At 42.0% G+C, this 17,208-nt stretch overlaps 1 protein-coding gene across 2 annotated transcripts; it reads left to right on the forward strand.

The window, feature by feature from the left end:
* Positions 1–13,492: 13,492 nt before the first annotated feature.
* Positions 13,493–17,134, forward strand: gale (UDP-galactose-4-epimerase). Of its 2 annotated transcripts, none has more exons than XM_085390709.1 (11): positions 13,493–13,650; positions 14,300–14,429; positions 14,623–14,738; positions 15,091–15,204; positions 15,505–15,681; positions 15,762–15,875; positions 15,991–16,057; positions 16,160–16,245; positions 16,333–16,410; positions 16,559–16,673; positions 16,796–17,134. In XM_085390709.1, exons 2-11 carry the CDS (start codon positions 14,309–14,311, stop codon positions 16,855–16,857), a joined length of 1,050 nt encoding a protein of 349 aa, XP_085246835.1. In that variant the 5' UTR covers positions 13,493–13,650; positions 14,300–14,308; the 3' UTR covers positions 16,858–17,134. The 2 variants fall into 2 exon arrangements, with proteins under 2 accessions (XP_085246835.1, XP_085246836.1); XM_085390710.1 differs by having other exon boundaries at positions 14,626–14,738.
* Positions 17,135–17,208: the final 74 nt, after the last annotated feature.

Raw genomic sequence — 17,208 nt, forward strand, 5'->3', positions numbered from 1 at the left:
GGCAAGTCAGAGTCGAGTCTCAAGTCACTGGTGTAAAAGTCCAAGTAAAGTCACAAGTCTGAAATTTTGAATTTCAAGTCCTTTCGAGTCTTTAAAAAAAAAACGAAAAAAAGCATGTTGCAGTTATGCTAAATGTAAATATTAGACCATGTAATTTTTAAATCTGTGTTTTTCTCAACACATGACAAAATAGTGAACTTAGAAAATATACACAAATTGTGAAATTGCACCTCTTTAAAATGCAGCTCAATTAAACCTAGCTCCAAGAATAATTTTCACCGACAGTTCTGAGATAAGCTGCATGTTATTCTTGGATGCGCTTGTAGGACCGGCTTTAAAATCGCATGACAAAAATATCATACATAAATAAATGATATTTTTAAAAAATATATAATTTAAAAAAAAACTGCATCACCAACGTAGCCTGGAAAACATTTGCTAGTTAGATGAAGTCAGCTATCTCATCGTAGCATATTTATATGCATATTTATAATTATACGGTTCTTGGAGTGAGTGCATACACTCATGAAGTTTAGTAACTTCCGGTCACTGCAACAAGCCCCGGTACAGTTTACCGACGGATGGGTGCAGGACCTTGAAATGCACCGTGTAGAACGAAAGACCATCGTACGTATCATAAGTTTACCAGTCTCACAAATCGTCGTCATAAATACACAATCGTTAACCGTTTATTAATAGGACCTTTGAGCTCAACGGTAATTAATTAGTAGTGGAAATAATTTCTGGTAGCATCACAGAAATGTAGCAGTGACAATAATATTGTATGCTGTAATCGTACTGGGCAATTAGTGATACAAAAAACCTGTTTTATCCTGTGAATAAAAGTATATGTTTTTGTCAATGTACCATAATAACAGAAGCGAAACACAATATTCTGTCAGGACAATTCACTATTTATGCACAATAAACAAAGGAGCATAGCGCGACAATTTCTGTTCAGCGCCAGACTTGCTTGTAACCTATATCACCAATTATGTTAAGAAAAATGACGCATTAACTACAACAGCAGACTGACCTTTGTGGAAATGCTTGGAGCAGACTAACCTGTGAGCTGGAGGGTTCTGGGACGTTATATTTGGTCTTTGAATGGCTGCAATCCAGTCGCATCTTTGTTACTTCGGAAACATGGCTCGAACAATTTCTCTTCAACGACGTAATCCGATAACAACCGATCTCTTTACCCGTCGGCTTCCCGTGGCTGTCATGCGACCAGCTATTGCAGTTAATAACACAACAGCTTCTTGACATTTTTGTGTTTCTTTTTATCGCTGTGTGACTGGTTTCAATTGAAAGCCTGCGTGCGCTAGTACCGCTTGCCACGAGTTCCCAGAATCCTTTGCGGTTCTACCCGTGAATGACGTCACATTTTCAATCTCTATATAATATGCATGTTAAATTTTATATTTGGGGTAAAATATCAAGTCTTTTCAAGTAAACCGGTTCAAGTCCAATTCAAGTCCCAAGTCATTGGTGTAAAAGTCCAAGTCAAGTCACAAGTCTTAGAACATTATTTCAAGTCAAGTCTAAAGTCATAAAATTAATGACTCGAGTCTGACTCGAGTCCAAGTCATGTGACTCGAGTCCACACCTCTGTTACAGCCACACGTTGACTTTAAAAACGTACCTACTTTCAGCCGCTCCTTTATTCACCGGGGCCGTCACAGCAGGTAACTCTGCACGTGTGATTGGCAGATTTTTTACACCAAATCAAACGTCCTTAGATGAATGTGTAAACCACTTTATCTTTCATTAATATAATAAATGCTATGTCATCATGACATATCTTTGTCTCCTGCTCTCACAGTTCTCCGCTGAGATTTATCAAAATCTAACAAATGCACAAGTCTTGGAGACATTTTGAGCTCAATTATCAAGTCCACCCTTAACACATGTACATTTCTTGACATTTGATTTGGGAATTTTCCAAACAAAGAATTCACAGAATTGGTACACTCTTCATTAGATTGCATAATTTGCATTCTCTTGTAATTGTGCTGCTTCCTTGATTATTAAACGATCACCCTAATTAGGGAGCATAATAGGGTTAATCAGACTCTGCTCGTCACACTTATTATTCCTCCAAAAAATGAAGGAAAAAGATACAGTACTTGATTAATTATATCAGCCTTTTCATCAGCTGGGCTACCATCCCCCCCCCCCCCCCTGAAATTAATATCATGTTGTAAATGGAAGGAAGGAGCTGGCCGGACACAGACAGATGAAAGATTTCACTCAAATTAATTAAGCACTAATTATGCGGCGGGAGTTGGGAGCAGTTTGCATAATGAGCTCTATCAAAAGAGATCAGTCATGAAGAGGGACTGTAGAGTTTCTATACAGCCTTCAGATCATACAGACACACCACTGCACTGCACGAAGAGGGCTAGCAGAGAAGTGGGAAGAGGGTTAAAGCACTTCGAGGCTTGAGTCGTGAGGTTGAGGAGTGTTTTGTTTGGTTTGTCAACATGCCGAGGATCAGAGCCTTCCTCACTTGTGCTACAAATATGGATTATTCCATTCTCACTTAAAGGTATCACATCTGTCCCGAGGCTGTGTATGTAATTTTTTTTCTCCCAGCTTAAGAATGAGATAATGAATTCCCTGGTCTGGCAAGAGCAAATAAGAACAGAATGTACCTATAAGTCCAAGCTAATCACAAACAACCTGCATCCACACTCGAGGGAGCTTTAAAGACCCTAATCACCTCCCACTCCAATTCTTGTGGTGTTCTGTTATTGCTGATCAGGGACTACACTGTGGCTATCTATTTAGACAATGGGAAAAGGGATTAAATAGACAGAAACTCTAGGTCTTAATCGCCTGTTTAATCACTGCAACTGTGCAGTCTGTGGAGCTGAGTTACTTGAACTGATTTGTGCCATAGCAGCAGCAATCATGCATTGGCTAATCAGGGTGCACAGCCCGGAACTGCCCTTCAAGGTCTCCGAGTGGAATTACAAAGACTATGATTAGTTAATCAAATGAAGAACCCAATGTCCTTTCTTTATTTGTGTATACACCTTATCTAAATGGAAATTGTATAGCTGAGGCACTTCCAGAAGGGCACATCTACATGTGAATGATCCTCCTCGAGTCCTTGGCACTGAATGCAGAATAAGATCTTTCACTCCCAATCATCGTGTTATGGCATTGTGGGGACTTTTACATGTCTGAATGATATTTGTTGTCGATGCGCGTGCGAATGATGCAATCACTCCGTCTGTTGTCAAGTAAATCACAAAGCAGTAGACGGCAACTCTTCGAACGCTCGTGATGATCTGTGGCAGAATGTCAAGACTATTACTTTGAGAAAGGAGAGAGGGGGAAGCAGACGGACAGCTTTCTGATTATGACGATAAACAAAAAGGAATGAATCAAATGTGCAAAAGGCTAGTATGTATGTATGTGGCACAGAGATGCTGTATGTAAGCCTTTAATCATGTTGGGTGTCTGCTAATCAGGTAGCCTCCTCTCATTGTTTCCTAGCAGAATCCAGATGATCTTTCCATCATCTGGATTCACTTACTGGTAATATCACAAATCTGTTGTAAAGACAACCAACCAACACATCAAACAAATACACCAAAGATTAAAGTTGTGTTTAAGCATCTATATGTGTTACTGATGCTCAGCTCATCTAAACTTTAGTCTCTCCTCTCAGCACACAGAGGTCAGAGCGACCTTCCAGGAATGGTGGTGCTATGGTCCAGAGAATTGATTGGTCAGTATCATAACCTGCTCCAGAAAGGTTATCTGGATAAGATGAAACCCTGCTTTGTAAAACTGGGCCCTGTTCTGACAGTAAATTAAGAAAATATTGAAAAAGTCACCATGTGGAATACACAGTTCTGTTCTTTAACTCTACAGGTGACCGTTTTCATGTCATCATTTTAGCTTTTCTTTTATGATCTGCTGACTCATATCTTAGTGACCGGCAGTAGTGGCACATCCATCCTTTTTGGTTCTTTTGGACACAACTGGGTTCCATGATTAACCGAAGCAACGCCATGCCAGAACCAACTGGACCATAGAGTCATCAGGAATGTGCTTATTGAGTTCGCTCATCAAAGAAGCCAGTGTTTAAATTTCCGTAAGCTTCTACACTAAGGACTTGTTTTTGCAACTACAGGAGATTACAACAAATGTAGATTAAGCCACTTACTTCACTTGTCTGACCCAGAAGTTAGGTCCATCTTTCATATACAGTCTATCGCCTGGTTTTTGTCCTTCTGTAATAAATTTTTCTCCTGGACATTTTTACTAGTTTGCATTAATTTGCTAATGCATTAATGGCTTGTGTAGGTTTTCTCTGCACAAAAACATTTCTGTTATGTTCCTTTGTGACTCACCTAGTTCATTTAAATCAGATTCAAAAAATATTTTGAGTCATTTTCACTATAATCAAAACATCTAAAACTCCGGTAAAACCTTCACTTGAACTACAACTGAATTTTAGCATCAACAGTCAACAACATGCTACATTTTAGTTGCTTCCAGTTGCTTTTAAATAACAAATATGTTCTGGGTTCACTACATGGTGTGCAAGAGTGTACAAGTCCAAGCTGGGAATGCCATAAAATGGATGCATCCGTGTATCTTTTATTGAAATGCTCATGCTAATGAAACAAGAATTCCAAAGGATGCTGTAAGAGTGTCGTCGACTGGGCCCAGCCAAACGCACATTATCATACACAGCCATTAAATGCGCTCTTTTCTTTTAGGTATTTAAAAAGCGTAAAATGCTTCCCCATATTTCCCCCCCACTATTTATCACTCATAACTGTGCGCTGAATTACATTTAGATTGATTTTAAATAAAGTCATTTTTTAGTGTTAAAGCTTTCTCTGCCTTCTGTCAGACATGCTGTTTGACATTGTGACTCTTGTTCGTAAGGAGAAAAGAATTTCCCTCCATTGCTTTGTGATAACTTCCTTCCAGGGCCAGCAGACTTGACCCGCACACTCCTACTAGAATCACCTCTATTATTAGTCCATGACAGCAGCCCCGTGGAGGGCGGGGGCCTCCCTGAAAGGTACAGGGTCGCGGATGTCCCAATCCATCTCTGTCTGCCAAGCGATTGATTGTGATTTAGTGCACGGGGCACGAGATGGTGGGGTTCCTTTCTGATGAGCGATAGGTGGGAACCCTTTGACTCCCAGCACATGGCAAGCAGAGGCAGGGCTATGATGAGGGGTCACAGGCAGCTGATGGGGGTAACTATGGTGGGTAGAAGCAAGGTGGGGGTTGTGTGGATCACAAGATAGAAGATGTCAGAGATCCAGGACAAAGCCCCTCTTCCCCAGCAGACAACCAACCGCCCGAGTCCATCACTTTACCCATCTATCACCCATCCGGCTTTGTGGGCAGCGTAGCAGTTGCCTGCTAATTGTTCATCATCAGGGGGATCCATCATCAGCAACGATCAGTGTGAATAGAGAGGGGCAGGGAGGCCACATCAAAAAATATAAGCCCCTATGAGGGGCGTCGTGCCAGCTGCTTAAAAAAGTGGGTTTAACCCACTGAAAGAATGAGTGACATTACCACCCCGGATTTACCTCCAAGACATATGAACACCAAGAGTGTAAGATAGAGCTGATTGGATGCTTAGAAATGAACAGCTTCTTCATTTTTGGATTCTGAATCAGGATTTTTCCAATATTGTGCTCTCAGAAACTCTGGGCACATACTGTGTCTGCCTTGATTAGGAGACTAAAATATGGCCAGAGTGAAGAGGATATATTTGATATCCTGTCAGATGCTCCAATTTCCCAGTTCTCCTCTAAATATTACCGACCCCAGACAGATATGCATAATACACAATATCTGACTGGAAATCAGAGGGAAATGGCTTTCACTTTTTTCTTTTTTAATTTCATTTTTAAATCTCAGTACTCAGGAGCAAAGTTCAGACAGAAAATATTCATCCCGCTGTTTTTTTTTTCTCCCACTTCAGGCCTGGTGTGAGACACAAGCTGCTCTAGGATGGATGTTAAGCCCAGCCGCAGCCTCGCTTCACTGGGCCGCTCCGGCAGCTTAACTCCATAATCAACCTGAGACCAGCTTTGCTAGGAAATACACTGCACGTGTTAGGCTGCATTTTTATATAATGAGGGGGGTTATCTGCTGTTTACTTTTTATTATCCACCCAAACATCCATTAGCCGTTCTCGCTTACCCTTTTAGAGGGTCGCGCAGGGCTGGAACTCCAAACACAAACGCCGTAGCCAGCCAAACCCAGAACCTTTTTGCTGCGAGACGCACTTCATACCATCGTGATTTATATATTTTTGTTTTTGTCCATTTAGATTTTATCCAAAAACATTGTCTCAAATACGTGTGACCTTAATATTATGAGGCCAGCAGTGAATAAGGCCAGCATATTGTCAATCACAGGAAGTTGTGTCAGCCAGGTCAATGTGTAGCCAGTAACCTGAGCTGCTGTTGACAGAACAGGGACAGGTGCACCAGCCAAACTAATCCATACATGCATGCCAGACACAGGTCATCCATTAAGGCAGATTGATTCAAAGCATTAAAAGACTGTTCCTCAACAATCCCTCACCCGGCCTTACCTTTGCTGTTGCCACGATACCAAATTGCAGTAATTCAAGATGGCCTGAACTGGAAAGGGAAAGGAATGTTCACTGTTTGCCCAGCTAATGCTGGAAACATTTTGTCACACAGCGGCCGAGGGAACATTTCTGGAAGTTTTGTCTGAGCTTTAGAAAATGAAAATGAACTGGTTGGTTTAGCATCTGATGTATTAGATATAGAGACTCTTTATTTAACCCGAATTTCTTGCTGCAGAAATATCGAGTACCTCGGGCTCGTGGGAGGACTTATACCCTGCGTGGCCATTTCACATAATAGCCTTGTACAAAAACATATAAACCAGATTTCACTTTGATTCAGTGTTATTATCAAGCCCACTCCTGTGAGGCCCCAAATGCCAAATAAAGGTTTACTGGCAGAGGCTAGACATCTGCTGCTTTCTGATTGGTTGATAATGCAGCAGTAGTCTCACCTGTTTTCCACAGCCCAGTGCATGGTAAACACCCTGAGTCAGACTTGCAGGGAGAAGGAGCCCATCTGGTCAGCAGCATTAACAACTAGCTCTTTAACAATGGCTTCCAGGAAAAGGAGAAGGGCACAACAGGCCATATCAGCCAATAAAAACAGGCTATGCATGACATTTAGCGCCTGATGTGGGGCTTAGGAGTATACAGGTTACCTACTGTCCACACCAGCCTCTGGCAATAAAACAAAAGCCAATCTCACAGAGTGAGGGGGATGCTGTGCATAAAGCTGCCTGTTTCAGCTGTTGATCTTATAAAATCTGTATAAAGATGCACACGGAGCATCAAGGAAGAGGATCATTTTCATATAAACATCAAGCAGCATAAAAAGCTCTTTTTTTTCTGCTATGCACAATAGTTTTCAATAATCAAACGGACCGCGAGAGTTAATGGATAGGCTCGTTTAGAAAGATGAAAAACATGAAAAAGTGCGAGACAGATAAGAGGAGAAAACCACGTCTACTTCTAGATGTGGACGCATATCTACAGAAAACCACTGAGGAGGTTATTTGACTAAACAGTGCCATCTACTGTTCTGCTGTTAAACTCTGAAACTGCAAATGTCACATTGCTGAATTTGTGATCACACCAGCTTCCTCACTGCTCTACAAACAGTTTTTCATTATTGTCAAACCTCCTGTGGAGCTGAACTAACGCACATTGCTACAAGAGGCCGGACAGGCTAGGAAACGGAGGCACCTCGGGTTTTTAAATATCTGATCGTGTCTGTTTTTTGCAACTAGGACGCAGAGGATGGATGCAAACTCTAAATAAGATCTAGGATTTATCAAGAGGGATGTGAAGACAGAAATGTTCGGGGTGGAGTTTGAACAGCAAGCAATGGGCTCTCTACAGCTGCTGGCACTAATGAGGATAATTACCCCCGTAATAACATTAGCCTATCTGAGGGAATGGAGGGGAAGGACAAGTGGTTGTGTTTGTGTGTGGGAGGGTATTCAAGCTTGTGTGTGTGCGTGCGTGCTCGTGCCTTTCCTTCTATCTCACTTGCGGTCTCTCCCTCATTCCCTGAATCTCAATATCTCTTTGTTAGCCCACAATAATTGTATTTGGGCCTCATATCCGCCATATCAGATTCGAGTTTGTACAAGGTAATTAGCAGAGGAAGGGAAGCCTCCACACCAGGAGGACAAATGCCCCCATGACATCATTCTGGCTCCACTCAGGAGGGGAAGCTTTTTCCCCTCGCTCCCTCTTACTCATCTTTCTTGTCATTCGGCTGTCAAGAAAGCGCAGTTAATGGGGGCAGACTTGTAGTAACAGGCAAAAAGTTGATGACATTGAAAAGGAGAAGAGCCGGGATTAAGAAGATAAAGAAATGAAGAGATGGAGGAGAAAATGGGGTGGAAAGTGATTTGAGATGAGATGGAGGGCTGTGTTTTTGCAGCAGGCCTGTAATCTCCAATCAGCTTCTACTAACAGACAGCAGGGGAAAGTTCCTCGGCGTTAATGCAGCTTGCCATTCAGAAGGAGCCGGTGTATCCAGCTGGGAGTCGGGGGATGAGGGGAGGATTAACGGGCACTCAGGTGGAGAGAGATGAAGAGAATCAGACGGAGACCCCGCGGATGGTCACACCCTCTCTCCCTCCATCTCTCACGCTCCTTTTTATTTTTGATGAACAAATGTACTCCGCCGTTTTAAAAGTGGAGTGGCGAAAGAAGGAGGAAATGATAGAAGCTTTACTTTAGGGGTGACTTCTCTATCTGTTGATGATTCTAATTTGGATCTGTCCTCCAGAAGACAAATCAAAAGCTTCTCCTGTATAGTGAAGGACTTGGATCTAGTATCTGCCTGCCGTGAAAGAACATCCCAGATTTTCCTTACAGATCAGTAAAATATGATCAGACAAATTTAAAAAGCTCCACAACGTAGAAGTGATTTACTCTTATGCTCTAATGTATCATTGTAAAAAAGTCAACTATATGCAGAGGCATTGTCAAATTAGTCATTCATCATATCAAATGAAGCACGACTGACAAACATCATGTCTTTTAATTTTATTTCTTTTTTTGGCTGATCCCATGTGCTGGTTGAGACATTTTTTCCTGAAGCCTCCTCATCAGCTGCTCCTCTAAACTGACTTAAATTAATGGCAGGTAATCTGCAGATGCCAGCTGTGCAGCATCACTGCCTTCCTCCAAATGATCAAAGAGTTCTTCCTCTTCTTCCTCGTGGCTACACGGCCTTTCATCGACTTCATCTTTGCAAAGAAGATTAAAAAAAAAAAATAGAAATAAAATATGTATGGTGTAGTTAAAATGGGTTTGCCATCCAGCTGAGAACAGTTAACAGACCTTGTTGTCTGAGAACTCACTTCTCTGAAAGTATTGTGGGAGATGCGACAGCAGCAGAGCGAGTCTGTCTGTCTCGAACAAGGCTGAACAGAAATGGGACTAAAAAGATAAAGAAATGAAGAGATGGAGGAGAAAATAGGATGGAAAGTATTTTGATAGACCCTAAGACAATTTTGTGTCTTGGCAGTTTAAGTCAATGCAGGTGAATGATGGTGCAACACATGTGAGTAAGGTCTGCACATTTTGTTGCTACTGTGTCATCTCAGCTTTCAGTCCAGTTTTGTTTCAAACAGAGGCTCTTTACTGAGGGATGATGGAACATATGACTCAACGCCAGCTTTTCTCTCTTTAGTAAAAATAGATCTTTCTCTCCATCTGCAGTAATTTATATTTTGTGGTATGGCTATTTTCTGGGACCTTTTCACACTTCCATATCCATATCTGAAAAACCTAAGGTAGGGAGAGCACTCATCCCTGCCTGTGCACGTACAGTTAGGCCCACATGTTTTAGGACAATGACACATTCTTTGTAATTTTGCCTCTGTAAACCAGTAAAATTAGGGGGAAAAAGTTTCACTGTCCAAAAATCTATGGATCAAAATGTACACAGACCCCTCGCAGAACAGGGGATTCATAAATAACAGACTGTGAGATCAGAAATAACATGAATGACATTAAGTCAGTGTAAAGGCGGGATGTAAAAAAAAAACAGCTTGCAGAGTGTGCAACAACTGCATGCAGGTTGAAGCAGCTTAAATACTTTATATTTTTGCAGATAAATTGAGATAGCACAAGTTTTCCTGTTTAAATTCATACTTCTCTGGTTAACTATTATACTTTGACAAGATGATAGTCAAACAACAGGTAACAGTTAACAATGTAAAAGCGTATTTTATTGTAACCTACCTTTTAAGCCACATGGATCATTCGGTATTCCAGAAATAAAGGGTCTGGTATCTTTTACAAAGTCATTTTGGTGATTATTATCCAGTGTTTGTTGTTTTCCATTGTGCAAAATCAGTTTAAATATTCTTTAGTATTCTTGATTAGATGATTTCTGGATGAAGGGGTGTTAAACTGGCACAGGACACAGTTTAATCTAACAGAAATTCTTAGTGAAACACTCAGTTGTGTATAAAAACTGAAGGTCTGCTCAAACCTGAACAGAAATGTTGGGATCATCTCCTGTCAGGAAGTCAGTCCCAGTCCTCCTCCGGTTCAAGCCTGGAAGAGGGTAGGCTGCGCTCTCGCAGCCAAAGGTGATGTCACTCCCTGGATAGCTGGAGAGATTTATGGGACCTCAAAGGATACAGCAAACTGCAGTAAAAGGAAAGGAACACCCCAGTGTTTAATCGCCTAAAACTGCTCCATGTCAAGATAATAATGCATTTACAGTTTTAAAATATGAACTTTCCTAAACTATGATGTATGAAAAACAGAAGTACATTAACTGGAATAACAGGGTCCCCTCCTGCTGAGGTTTTTGGTTGTGTTACTGCTGCTGGCAGCCTCTCTCAGCTGGCAAATACTGGGGTGGGTCCACCCATCTGAGCCACACACAGGGACTTTCTCCTGGCACGCACATGAAGGCTCTGGCTTGGTCCTGTGTCCCTTCTTTGGTAATTTAATCTGGCAACCAAGGCAATCTCCACAGTGGTCATATAACTTCTAAGCTCCATCTGGGTCACGTTACACGTTTGCACACAGCATCTGTAAGTGTCCTGCACCCAGTCTGCAGAGCAGCTGTCCGGCACTGGAGGGCAGAGGTGCTCGTCGCACTCCCTGCGACCCTCCACCTCCTCCCACAGCCGCAGACGAATATGGTGCTGGGTCTGCAGCCTGGGGGAGCGTGCACCATTACATCCATGCATACATAGACACAAGCAGAGCTGAGGCCTGCTGCTAACACACATCAGTGCACAAAGTCAAAAATGAAGTCTAAAGTAACCAACTGAGGCCAGACAATGTAACTGCAAAATGAACCACATTCATAAGAGAGACTGCATTCCTGTTTTTCTGCTCTCTTACAGTCAAACATGTTGTTCCTCCTCTGAGTTTTAAATGTTTCCTTCTGTCTCCTCTCCTCTGTCCTCTTCTGAATGGTTGATTTAGTTTTTTTTATTAATACCATTGAACATTGCTGAATTATATTGCCATGCTCGTGCCCCTCCTTTGAGATTTCTTCATCAGCTTCGATTCCTTCCTAACAAAGAGATGGAATTTACAGGGAATGAAGCGAGCAAACTTCATCTCTCAGGTATCTCTTTCCTTTTTTTTTCTTGCTTTACTCACAATTCTGCTGCCTTTCATCGTGTGCCAGTGAGACAGGACTGGAAACTGGGATTTACAAGAGCTACGGGAGATTCTGTGCAGTCTGCAGGTTTCAGGTTGAAGAACTTTTGTCAGCTATGATATTCACGTCTCTTAGAATTATGACTGAAACTTTAACAGATATAACTTACATTCAAGGTGCTGTATCTGACCAGTGAGGAAAATCATCATGTTTAGATTCACTAAAACATGAAGTCATTTTGCATCTGCGTGTTCGTTTTTTGTTGTTGTTGTTGTTTGTTTATTTTTACAGAGCCTGCTATTATTTTTGGGATTTGAAATGTTAGCCTGCAGTTTGTGTCTTAACCCTGTAACACTACCATATTTGACGCATGGGTTCTCTAAATCAGTGTGGTTTTATTTTAATTTCTCAGAGAGTTTAATAAATACTCCAGTTTACAAGAAAATTGATTTCTGGCAACTATTTCACAGTACAGGCATTAAGGGGTTAATATAATTGATTTCAGCTTCCCAAAAAATGTTTTAAAGTGTTCACTGAGATGTGCTGTGTAGCTTAACTGAGTTTCATAGGCTGCTGTGTCATAAAGACACTGGTGACTTAATTATTTGGGTTGGAGCAGGGTTCGGTCACCAGCAGCGGCTGAGACTGGGTGGAGGGCAGTTTGTTCAACCACGTCTTAATGTCATTTGCTTAAATCAAATCCATAAACATGCTATAATAATACGTTGTAATACTATATCATATGAGGCATTTAAATGCTATGAGGCCTGGTTTAAAAGCCTTCTGTGTTTGTGTTTACTCCTGCGAAGCTGCACTGCCGGTAAGTCCGGTGTTTAGGTAACGTGGCACTTTTCCTTTCGCCATCTAGTGTGGCTCTGTGCGTACACAGAGGTGGAGGCTCTGCACAAACGCTTCCTTGTGTAAATGGCAAAGAGGCGTGGCTTACCTCACACGTCACGTCGCTCACGTAGCACGGCAAGAGGATTGGAGATCCGTGAAGTTAATGAAGATGCGTCATTAAAATCCGTTTGATGCTTCAAAGTAAGAAATAAATTTGTTTAATGTTCCCAATAAATGTTAATATTACATTTATAAAAGAGCACAGAGGCTGCACATTTAGGGGTCACCCCAACAGATCATCTGCCTCACCTTTTCTCCAGCGTCCTCCTCTGTCACCCCAACACTCTCCATCAATGAACCTGTTTTCCTCCTCCTGCTGCATCCAATATATATTCAGTGTTCCTCTCCTGCACATGTCTCAGCCCCATCCCTCTAACTTTAACTCCAAACCTGAGCTGTCCTTCTGGTCACTAGCCTCCTAGCCTCACATAAGAAGGTTCTGGGTTTGAATCCAGTCTGGGGGTCTCTGTCTTGAGTTCGCACGTTTTTCCTGTGCTTACCTGGATCCTATCTGGCTTCCTCCGACAGACCAAAGACAATTAGTAAAGTAAGTATATAGGTAAATTTTGGTGAATTAGATTAGCAGATGAGAATGGATGGATAGACTGCTACTAATAAAGCATCTGATGGCCAGTGGGGTTAAAGTATTTATCAGTGTAACATTAATGGATGTCAGAATTTAAGGAGTAAAGGAAAAAGCGACAGATCTAAAACTAAACTAAACTGATGGACTGTAAAGAAGTCCATCAGTTATATTTATCCCATATGGTTTTACAGAAGTTGATTTCGCTTTCTTGAAACTAAAGTGAATTTACCATTTGTGCTTTTATTTTGAAAGTAGGCGTATAGGAAGTTGTCTGTTAAACTTTCGCTTGACTCCGCCCCACGTTTTACAGGAAGTAAAGAAATGTCTACAGGAAAAACTAGAAGACTTCACTGAATGAACTGACGGATAAACCTTCAACACTCACCTCTTCTGCTTCTGCTTCCGACAACGTTTATCAAGAGTCTCCACCGGAAACGCCTTTTCATCTCTCAAAGAGAAACGGTGAGTATTTTACAGAAACTCTAAATGAAAGTGAACTGTTGTGTCATTTTAGCACTTATTACTTAGGTTATGTTTTTATTCTTCAAGTAATATTATCAGTTTCGGTTATTTAGCCTGAAGAAGCAGCTTTTACTTTTTTCTCTTTTTAAAAACAAAAAGCCTTCAACGTTGCTCTGATCCAATATTTCATCCATTTGAATTAACTATAATATGTGGAGTTCTGTAGAGAGATAAAGTATAAGCCTTGAGATATTCTGATTGCTTCCGTGGAACAAACAGGATGTCTTCAAGCTGAGTAATAACTGTAACTGAGTGATAAAGTTTCATCATACAAAGTGCAGGGAAGTTGTGGCCTGTTGGAAAGAGAATATCACTCTCTCGAAAGATAAGATGGCTCTTAACAATAGCCAGTAGTCACTGACGTGTTATTCTTCGAGCAATATAATTGTTTCATGTGGTTGGACAGGTGAAGGCTTGAACCTGCTGACGTGGGACAATACAGGTGTGTCACTTGGCTTTAGACAGGTGTGTCAGGATAAAGCATCTCCTCATCCTCCAGTCAGGGTGGCATAGTTTTGCTTCCACTACAGCATTCAGACTGAGAGAGGATTTTGATTGACTTGATGTTATTGTATCTTTTATCCATCAGACCCAAAGAATGGCAGAGAAGGTGCTGGTCACAGGTGGAGGAGGCTACATCGGGAGTCACTGTGTGGTGGAGCTCATTGAAGCAGGCTACCAGCCAATCGTGGTGGATAACTTCAGTAACGCTGTGCGAGGTGAGCTCACCAATTAAGAGCTTTTACTGAGAAAATTACTGAAAAAACTGTAGGGTCTACCTTACAGGCAACTGATTTGGATTAATTAAAATTGAATTGAATTGAAAAGTAATCAGCGTGATACTTAGACCTAGTGTTTCTGTATGTGTGTGTGTGTGTGTGTGTGTGTGTATCCATTGTGTTTTGGATTGAGGAGAAGGGAATGTGCCAGAGAGCATACGCAGGATAGAAAAGCTCCTGAAAACCAGCATTGAGTTTCATGAGCTGGACCTCCTCGACCGCCCCGGCTTGGAAAAGCTGTTCAAAAAGGTCAGAAAGTTGTTACACTTGGTTTGTTTTTCCTAATTATTCATCTGCATCTGCTACTGTTTTAGAGAGTGCCAACAGTGTACACACTTTGATTTGTAAAGTCAGTGTGTTTGGGGTTGTTTGGCTAAAAAAAAACAGCCCGGTTTCTGCTTTACTGTTACACACATAAAACAATCAGCAAGAAGATAAATGCACCACCATTTAACTTTTTTAGCCTTTGTTTGTTTCCTTAAAAATGTCCCTGCTGGCCTGCATAAACTGTCATGAAAAGCAGTTCATTTGTAGTATTTGCATGCCTTAAATCTGAAACCGGCCTGTGTCACACATGTGCTTCTCTGTTTGTGTGCTGCAGCATTCCTTCAGTGCTGTGATTCACTTCGCGGGGCTGAAAGCTGTGGGCGAGTCGGTGGAGAAGCCGTTACTCTACTACAAAGTGAACCTCACCGCCTTCATGAACCTGCTTGAGGTCAGTCAGTAGCTCCTGGGTAAACTGATCTCAGATCTGCACTTTCAATCTTTGCTCTGCACTCATTATTAATCCCTGCTCTGACCTTATTCTGTGTTTGCTGAGCGCACACCCGTGTGTTCATTTGAAAATGAGCTGATAAATTCTAAAACCGCATCCTTCTGATATGTTATGCATGTGGAGCTCATCATAACAGCCAGAATCAGCCTTTTTTCCTCAGCCCTGAGCTGTGGACTGCTGACTCGCTGGCCACTGATTGTGTGTATGTGCCGTGTTTATGTGCATCTGCACGTCCCCCAGGTGATGCAGGCTCACAGAGTGCGCAATCTGGTCTTCAGCAGCTCCGCCACAGTATATGGAGACCCCCAGCGCCTCCCCATAGATGAGCAGCACCCCGTGGGAGGCTGCACTAACCCCTACGGGAAGACCAAGTACTTCATCGAGGAGATGGTCAAGGACCACTGTAAAGCTGAGAAGGTAAACTCAGAAGAAAGACATTCACAGACGCACACACTTCCATCTCCTGAGTTGTCTCATTATTCCTTCTCTGTGGGCAGGACTGGAATGCTGTGCTGCTGCGCTATTTCAATCCAATCGGAGCTCATTGCTCCGGTCAGATAGGAGAGGACCCTCAGGGTATCCCTAACAACCTGCTGCCATATGTTGCCCAGGTATCTAAAGTCTCTGCCAGATGCCACGCTGTGCTCATCATAGTGATTGTATTTCAGTCTTTCATCTGTCTCCATGAATCACATGACTCCGATTTGCTTGCATTGCTTAATTTAGGTCGCCGTTGGGAGACGAGAGTGTCTGAGCGTATATGGGAATGACTACGACACGATCGATGGCACAGGTAACGAAATTACTGCAAATCACTGCACTTGCTTTGAAATAGCACTTTAAATAGCAGCCAGATACTCGGTACCATGAAAACGAGGCTCCTTTCTCTTTGCAGGTGTGAGAGATTACATTCATGTTGTGGATCTGGCAAAGGGACACATAGCTGCTCTAAAGAAGCTGAAGGAGGACTGCGGGTGCAAGGTATAACAACTTGGAGCAAATTTCCATCACGACCATTGTCACATAGATGCTTTAGATATTTATTAGTGTGTGTGTGTGTGTCTGTAGGTTTACAACCTTGGGACAGGAAAAGGCTACTCAGTGCTTGAGATGGTGAAAGCCATGGAGAAGGCTTCCGGAAAAGAGGTGAGTCATCGTGGTTACTGTGAGAGCTGAATCATGTTTATAGTCTGTTTTCTAGAAGTGACGCAAAGCACGACCAATCTGGCACTGTGGAAATACCTCTGATCACCTTATTTTTCCATGTAATTAACATAATGTGTTTTCTGTTTAGATCCCATATAAGATCGCCCCTCGCAGAGGCGGAGACGTAGCTTCCTGCTACGCCGACCCTCGCGTAGCTGAGAAGGAGCTGGGCTGGAAGGCTCAATTTGACCTGGAAAGAATGTGTAAGGACAGCCACGCTGGAAAATCTGATTCTTCTCCATGATTGCTCTTCTACAGTCAAATAAATGCGTTGTAGCATCTCCCGTATGATCTGTGTTTTTTCTTTGCACTCCTTTCCATGCAGGTGAGGACCTGTGGCGCTGGCAGACCATGAACCCCACCGGATTTTCTAACGGCACTTGCTGACGCAACCCGAGCAGACTGTTGCTTAAAAATCCTCTTTTAAAATCACCAAAGGGAACCACCAGCTTCCTCATTGGCGCAATGACACATAAGACCTCAAGAGAAGCTGCATTGTTTTTATTTTTGTTAAACTCTAATGATTCAGCTGACTACAAGAAGAGTATCTAAATGTTTGTTTACTCTTTGCTGTTAGATCAGACTTAACAACTGATATTTTCTCTATAAATGTATTGATCTGTGAGCCATAACAATGAAAGAATAAATTAATTTTCTTACTGAATAGCTGAAACGCGCACTTTGCCTTGACTGTCTGGAGTGATTGTGACCCCGGTTTTTGTTGTTATATACATATAA

Source organism: Rhamphochromis longiceps, linkage group LG19 (genome assembly GCF_057381845.1).
Source record: "Rhamphochromis longiceps isolate RC_006_pf linkage group LG19, R_longiceps_female_GT1.1, whole genome shotgun sequence".
Lineage (NCBI taxonomy): Eukaryota > Metazoa > Chordata > Actinopteri > Cichliformes > Cichlidae > Rhamphochromis > Rhamphochromis longiceps.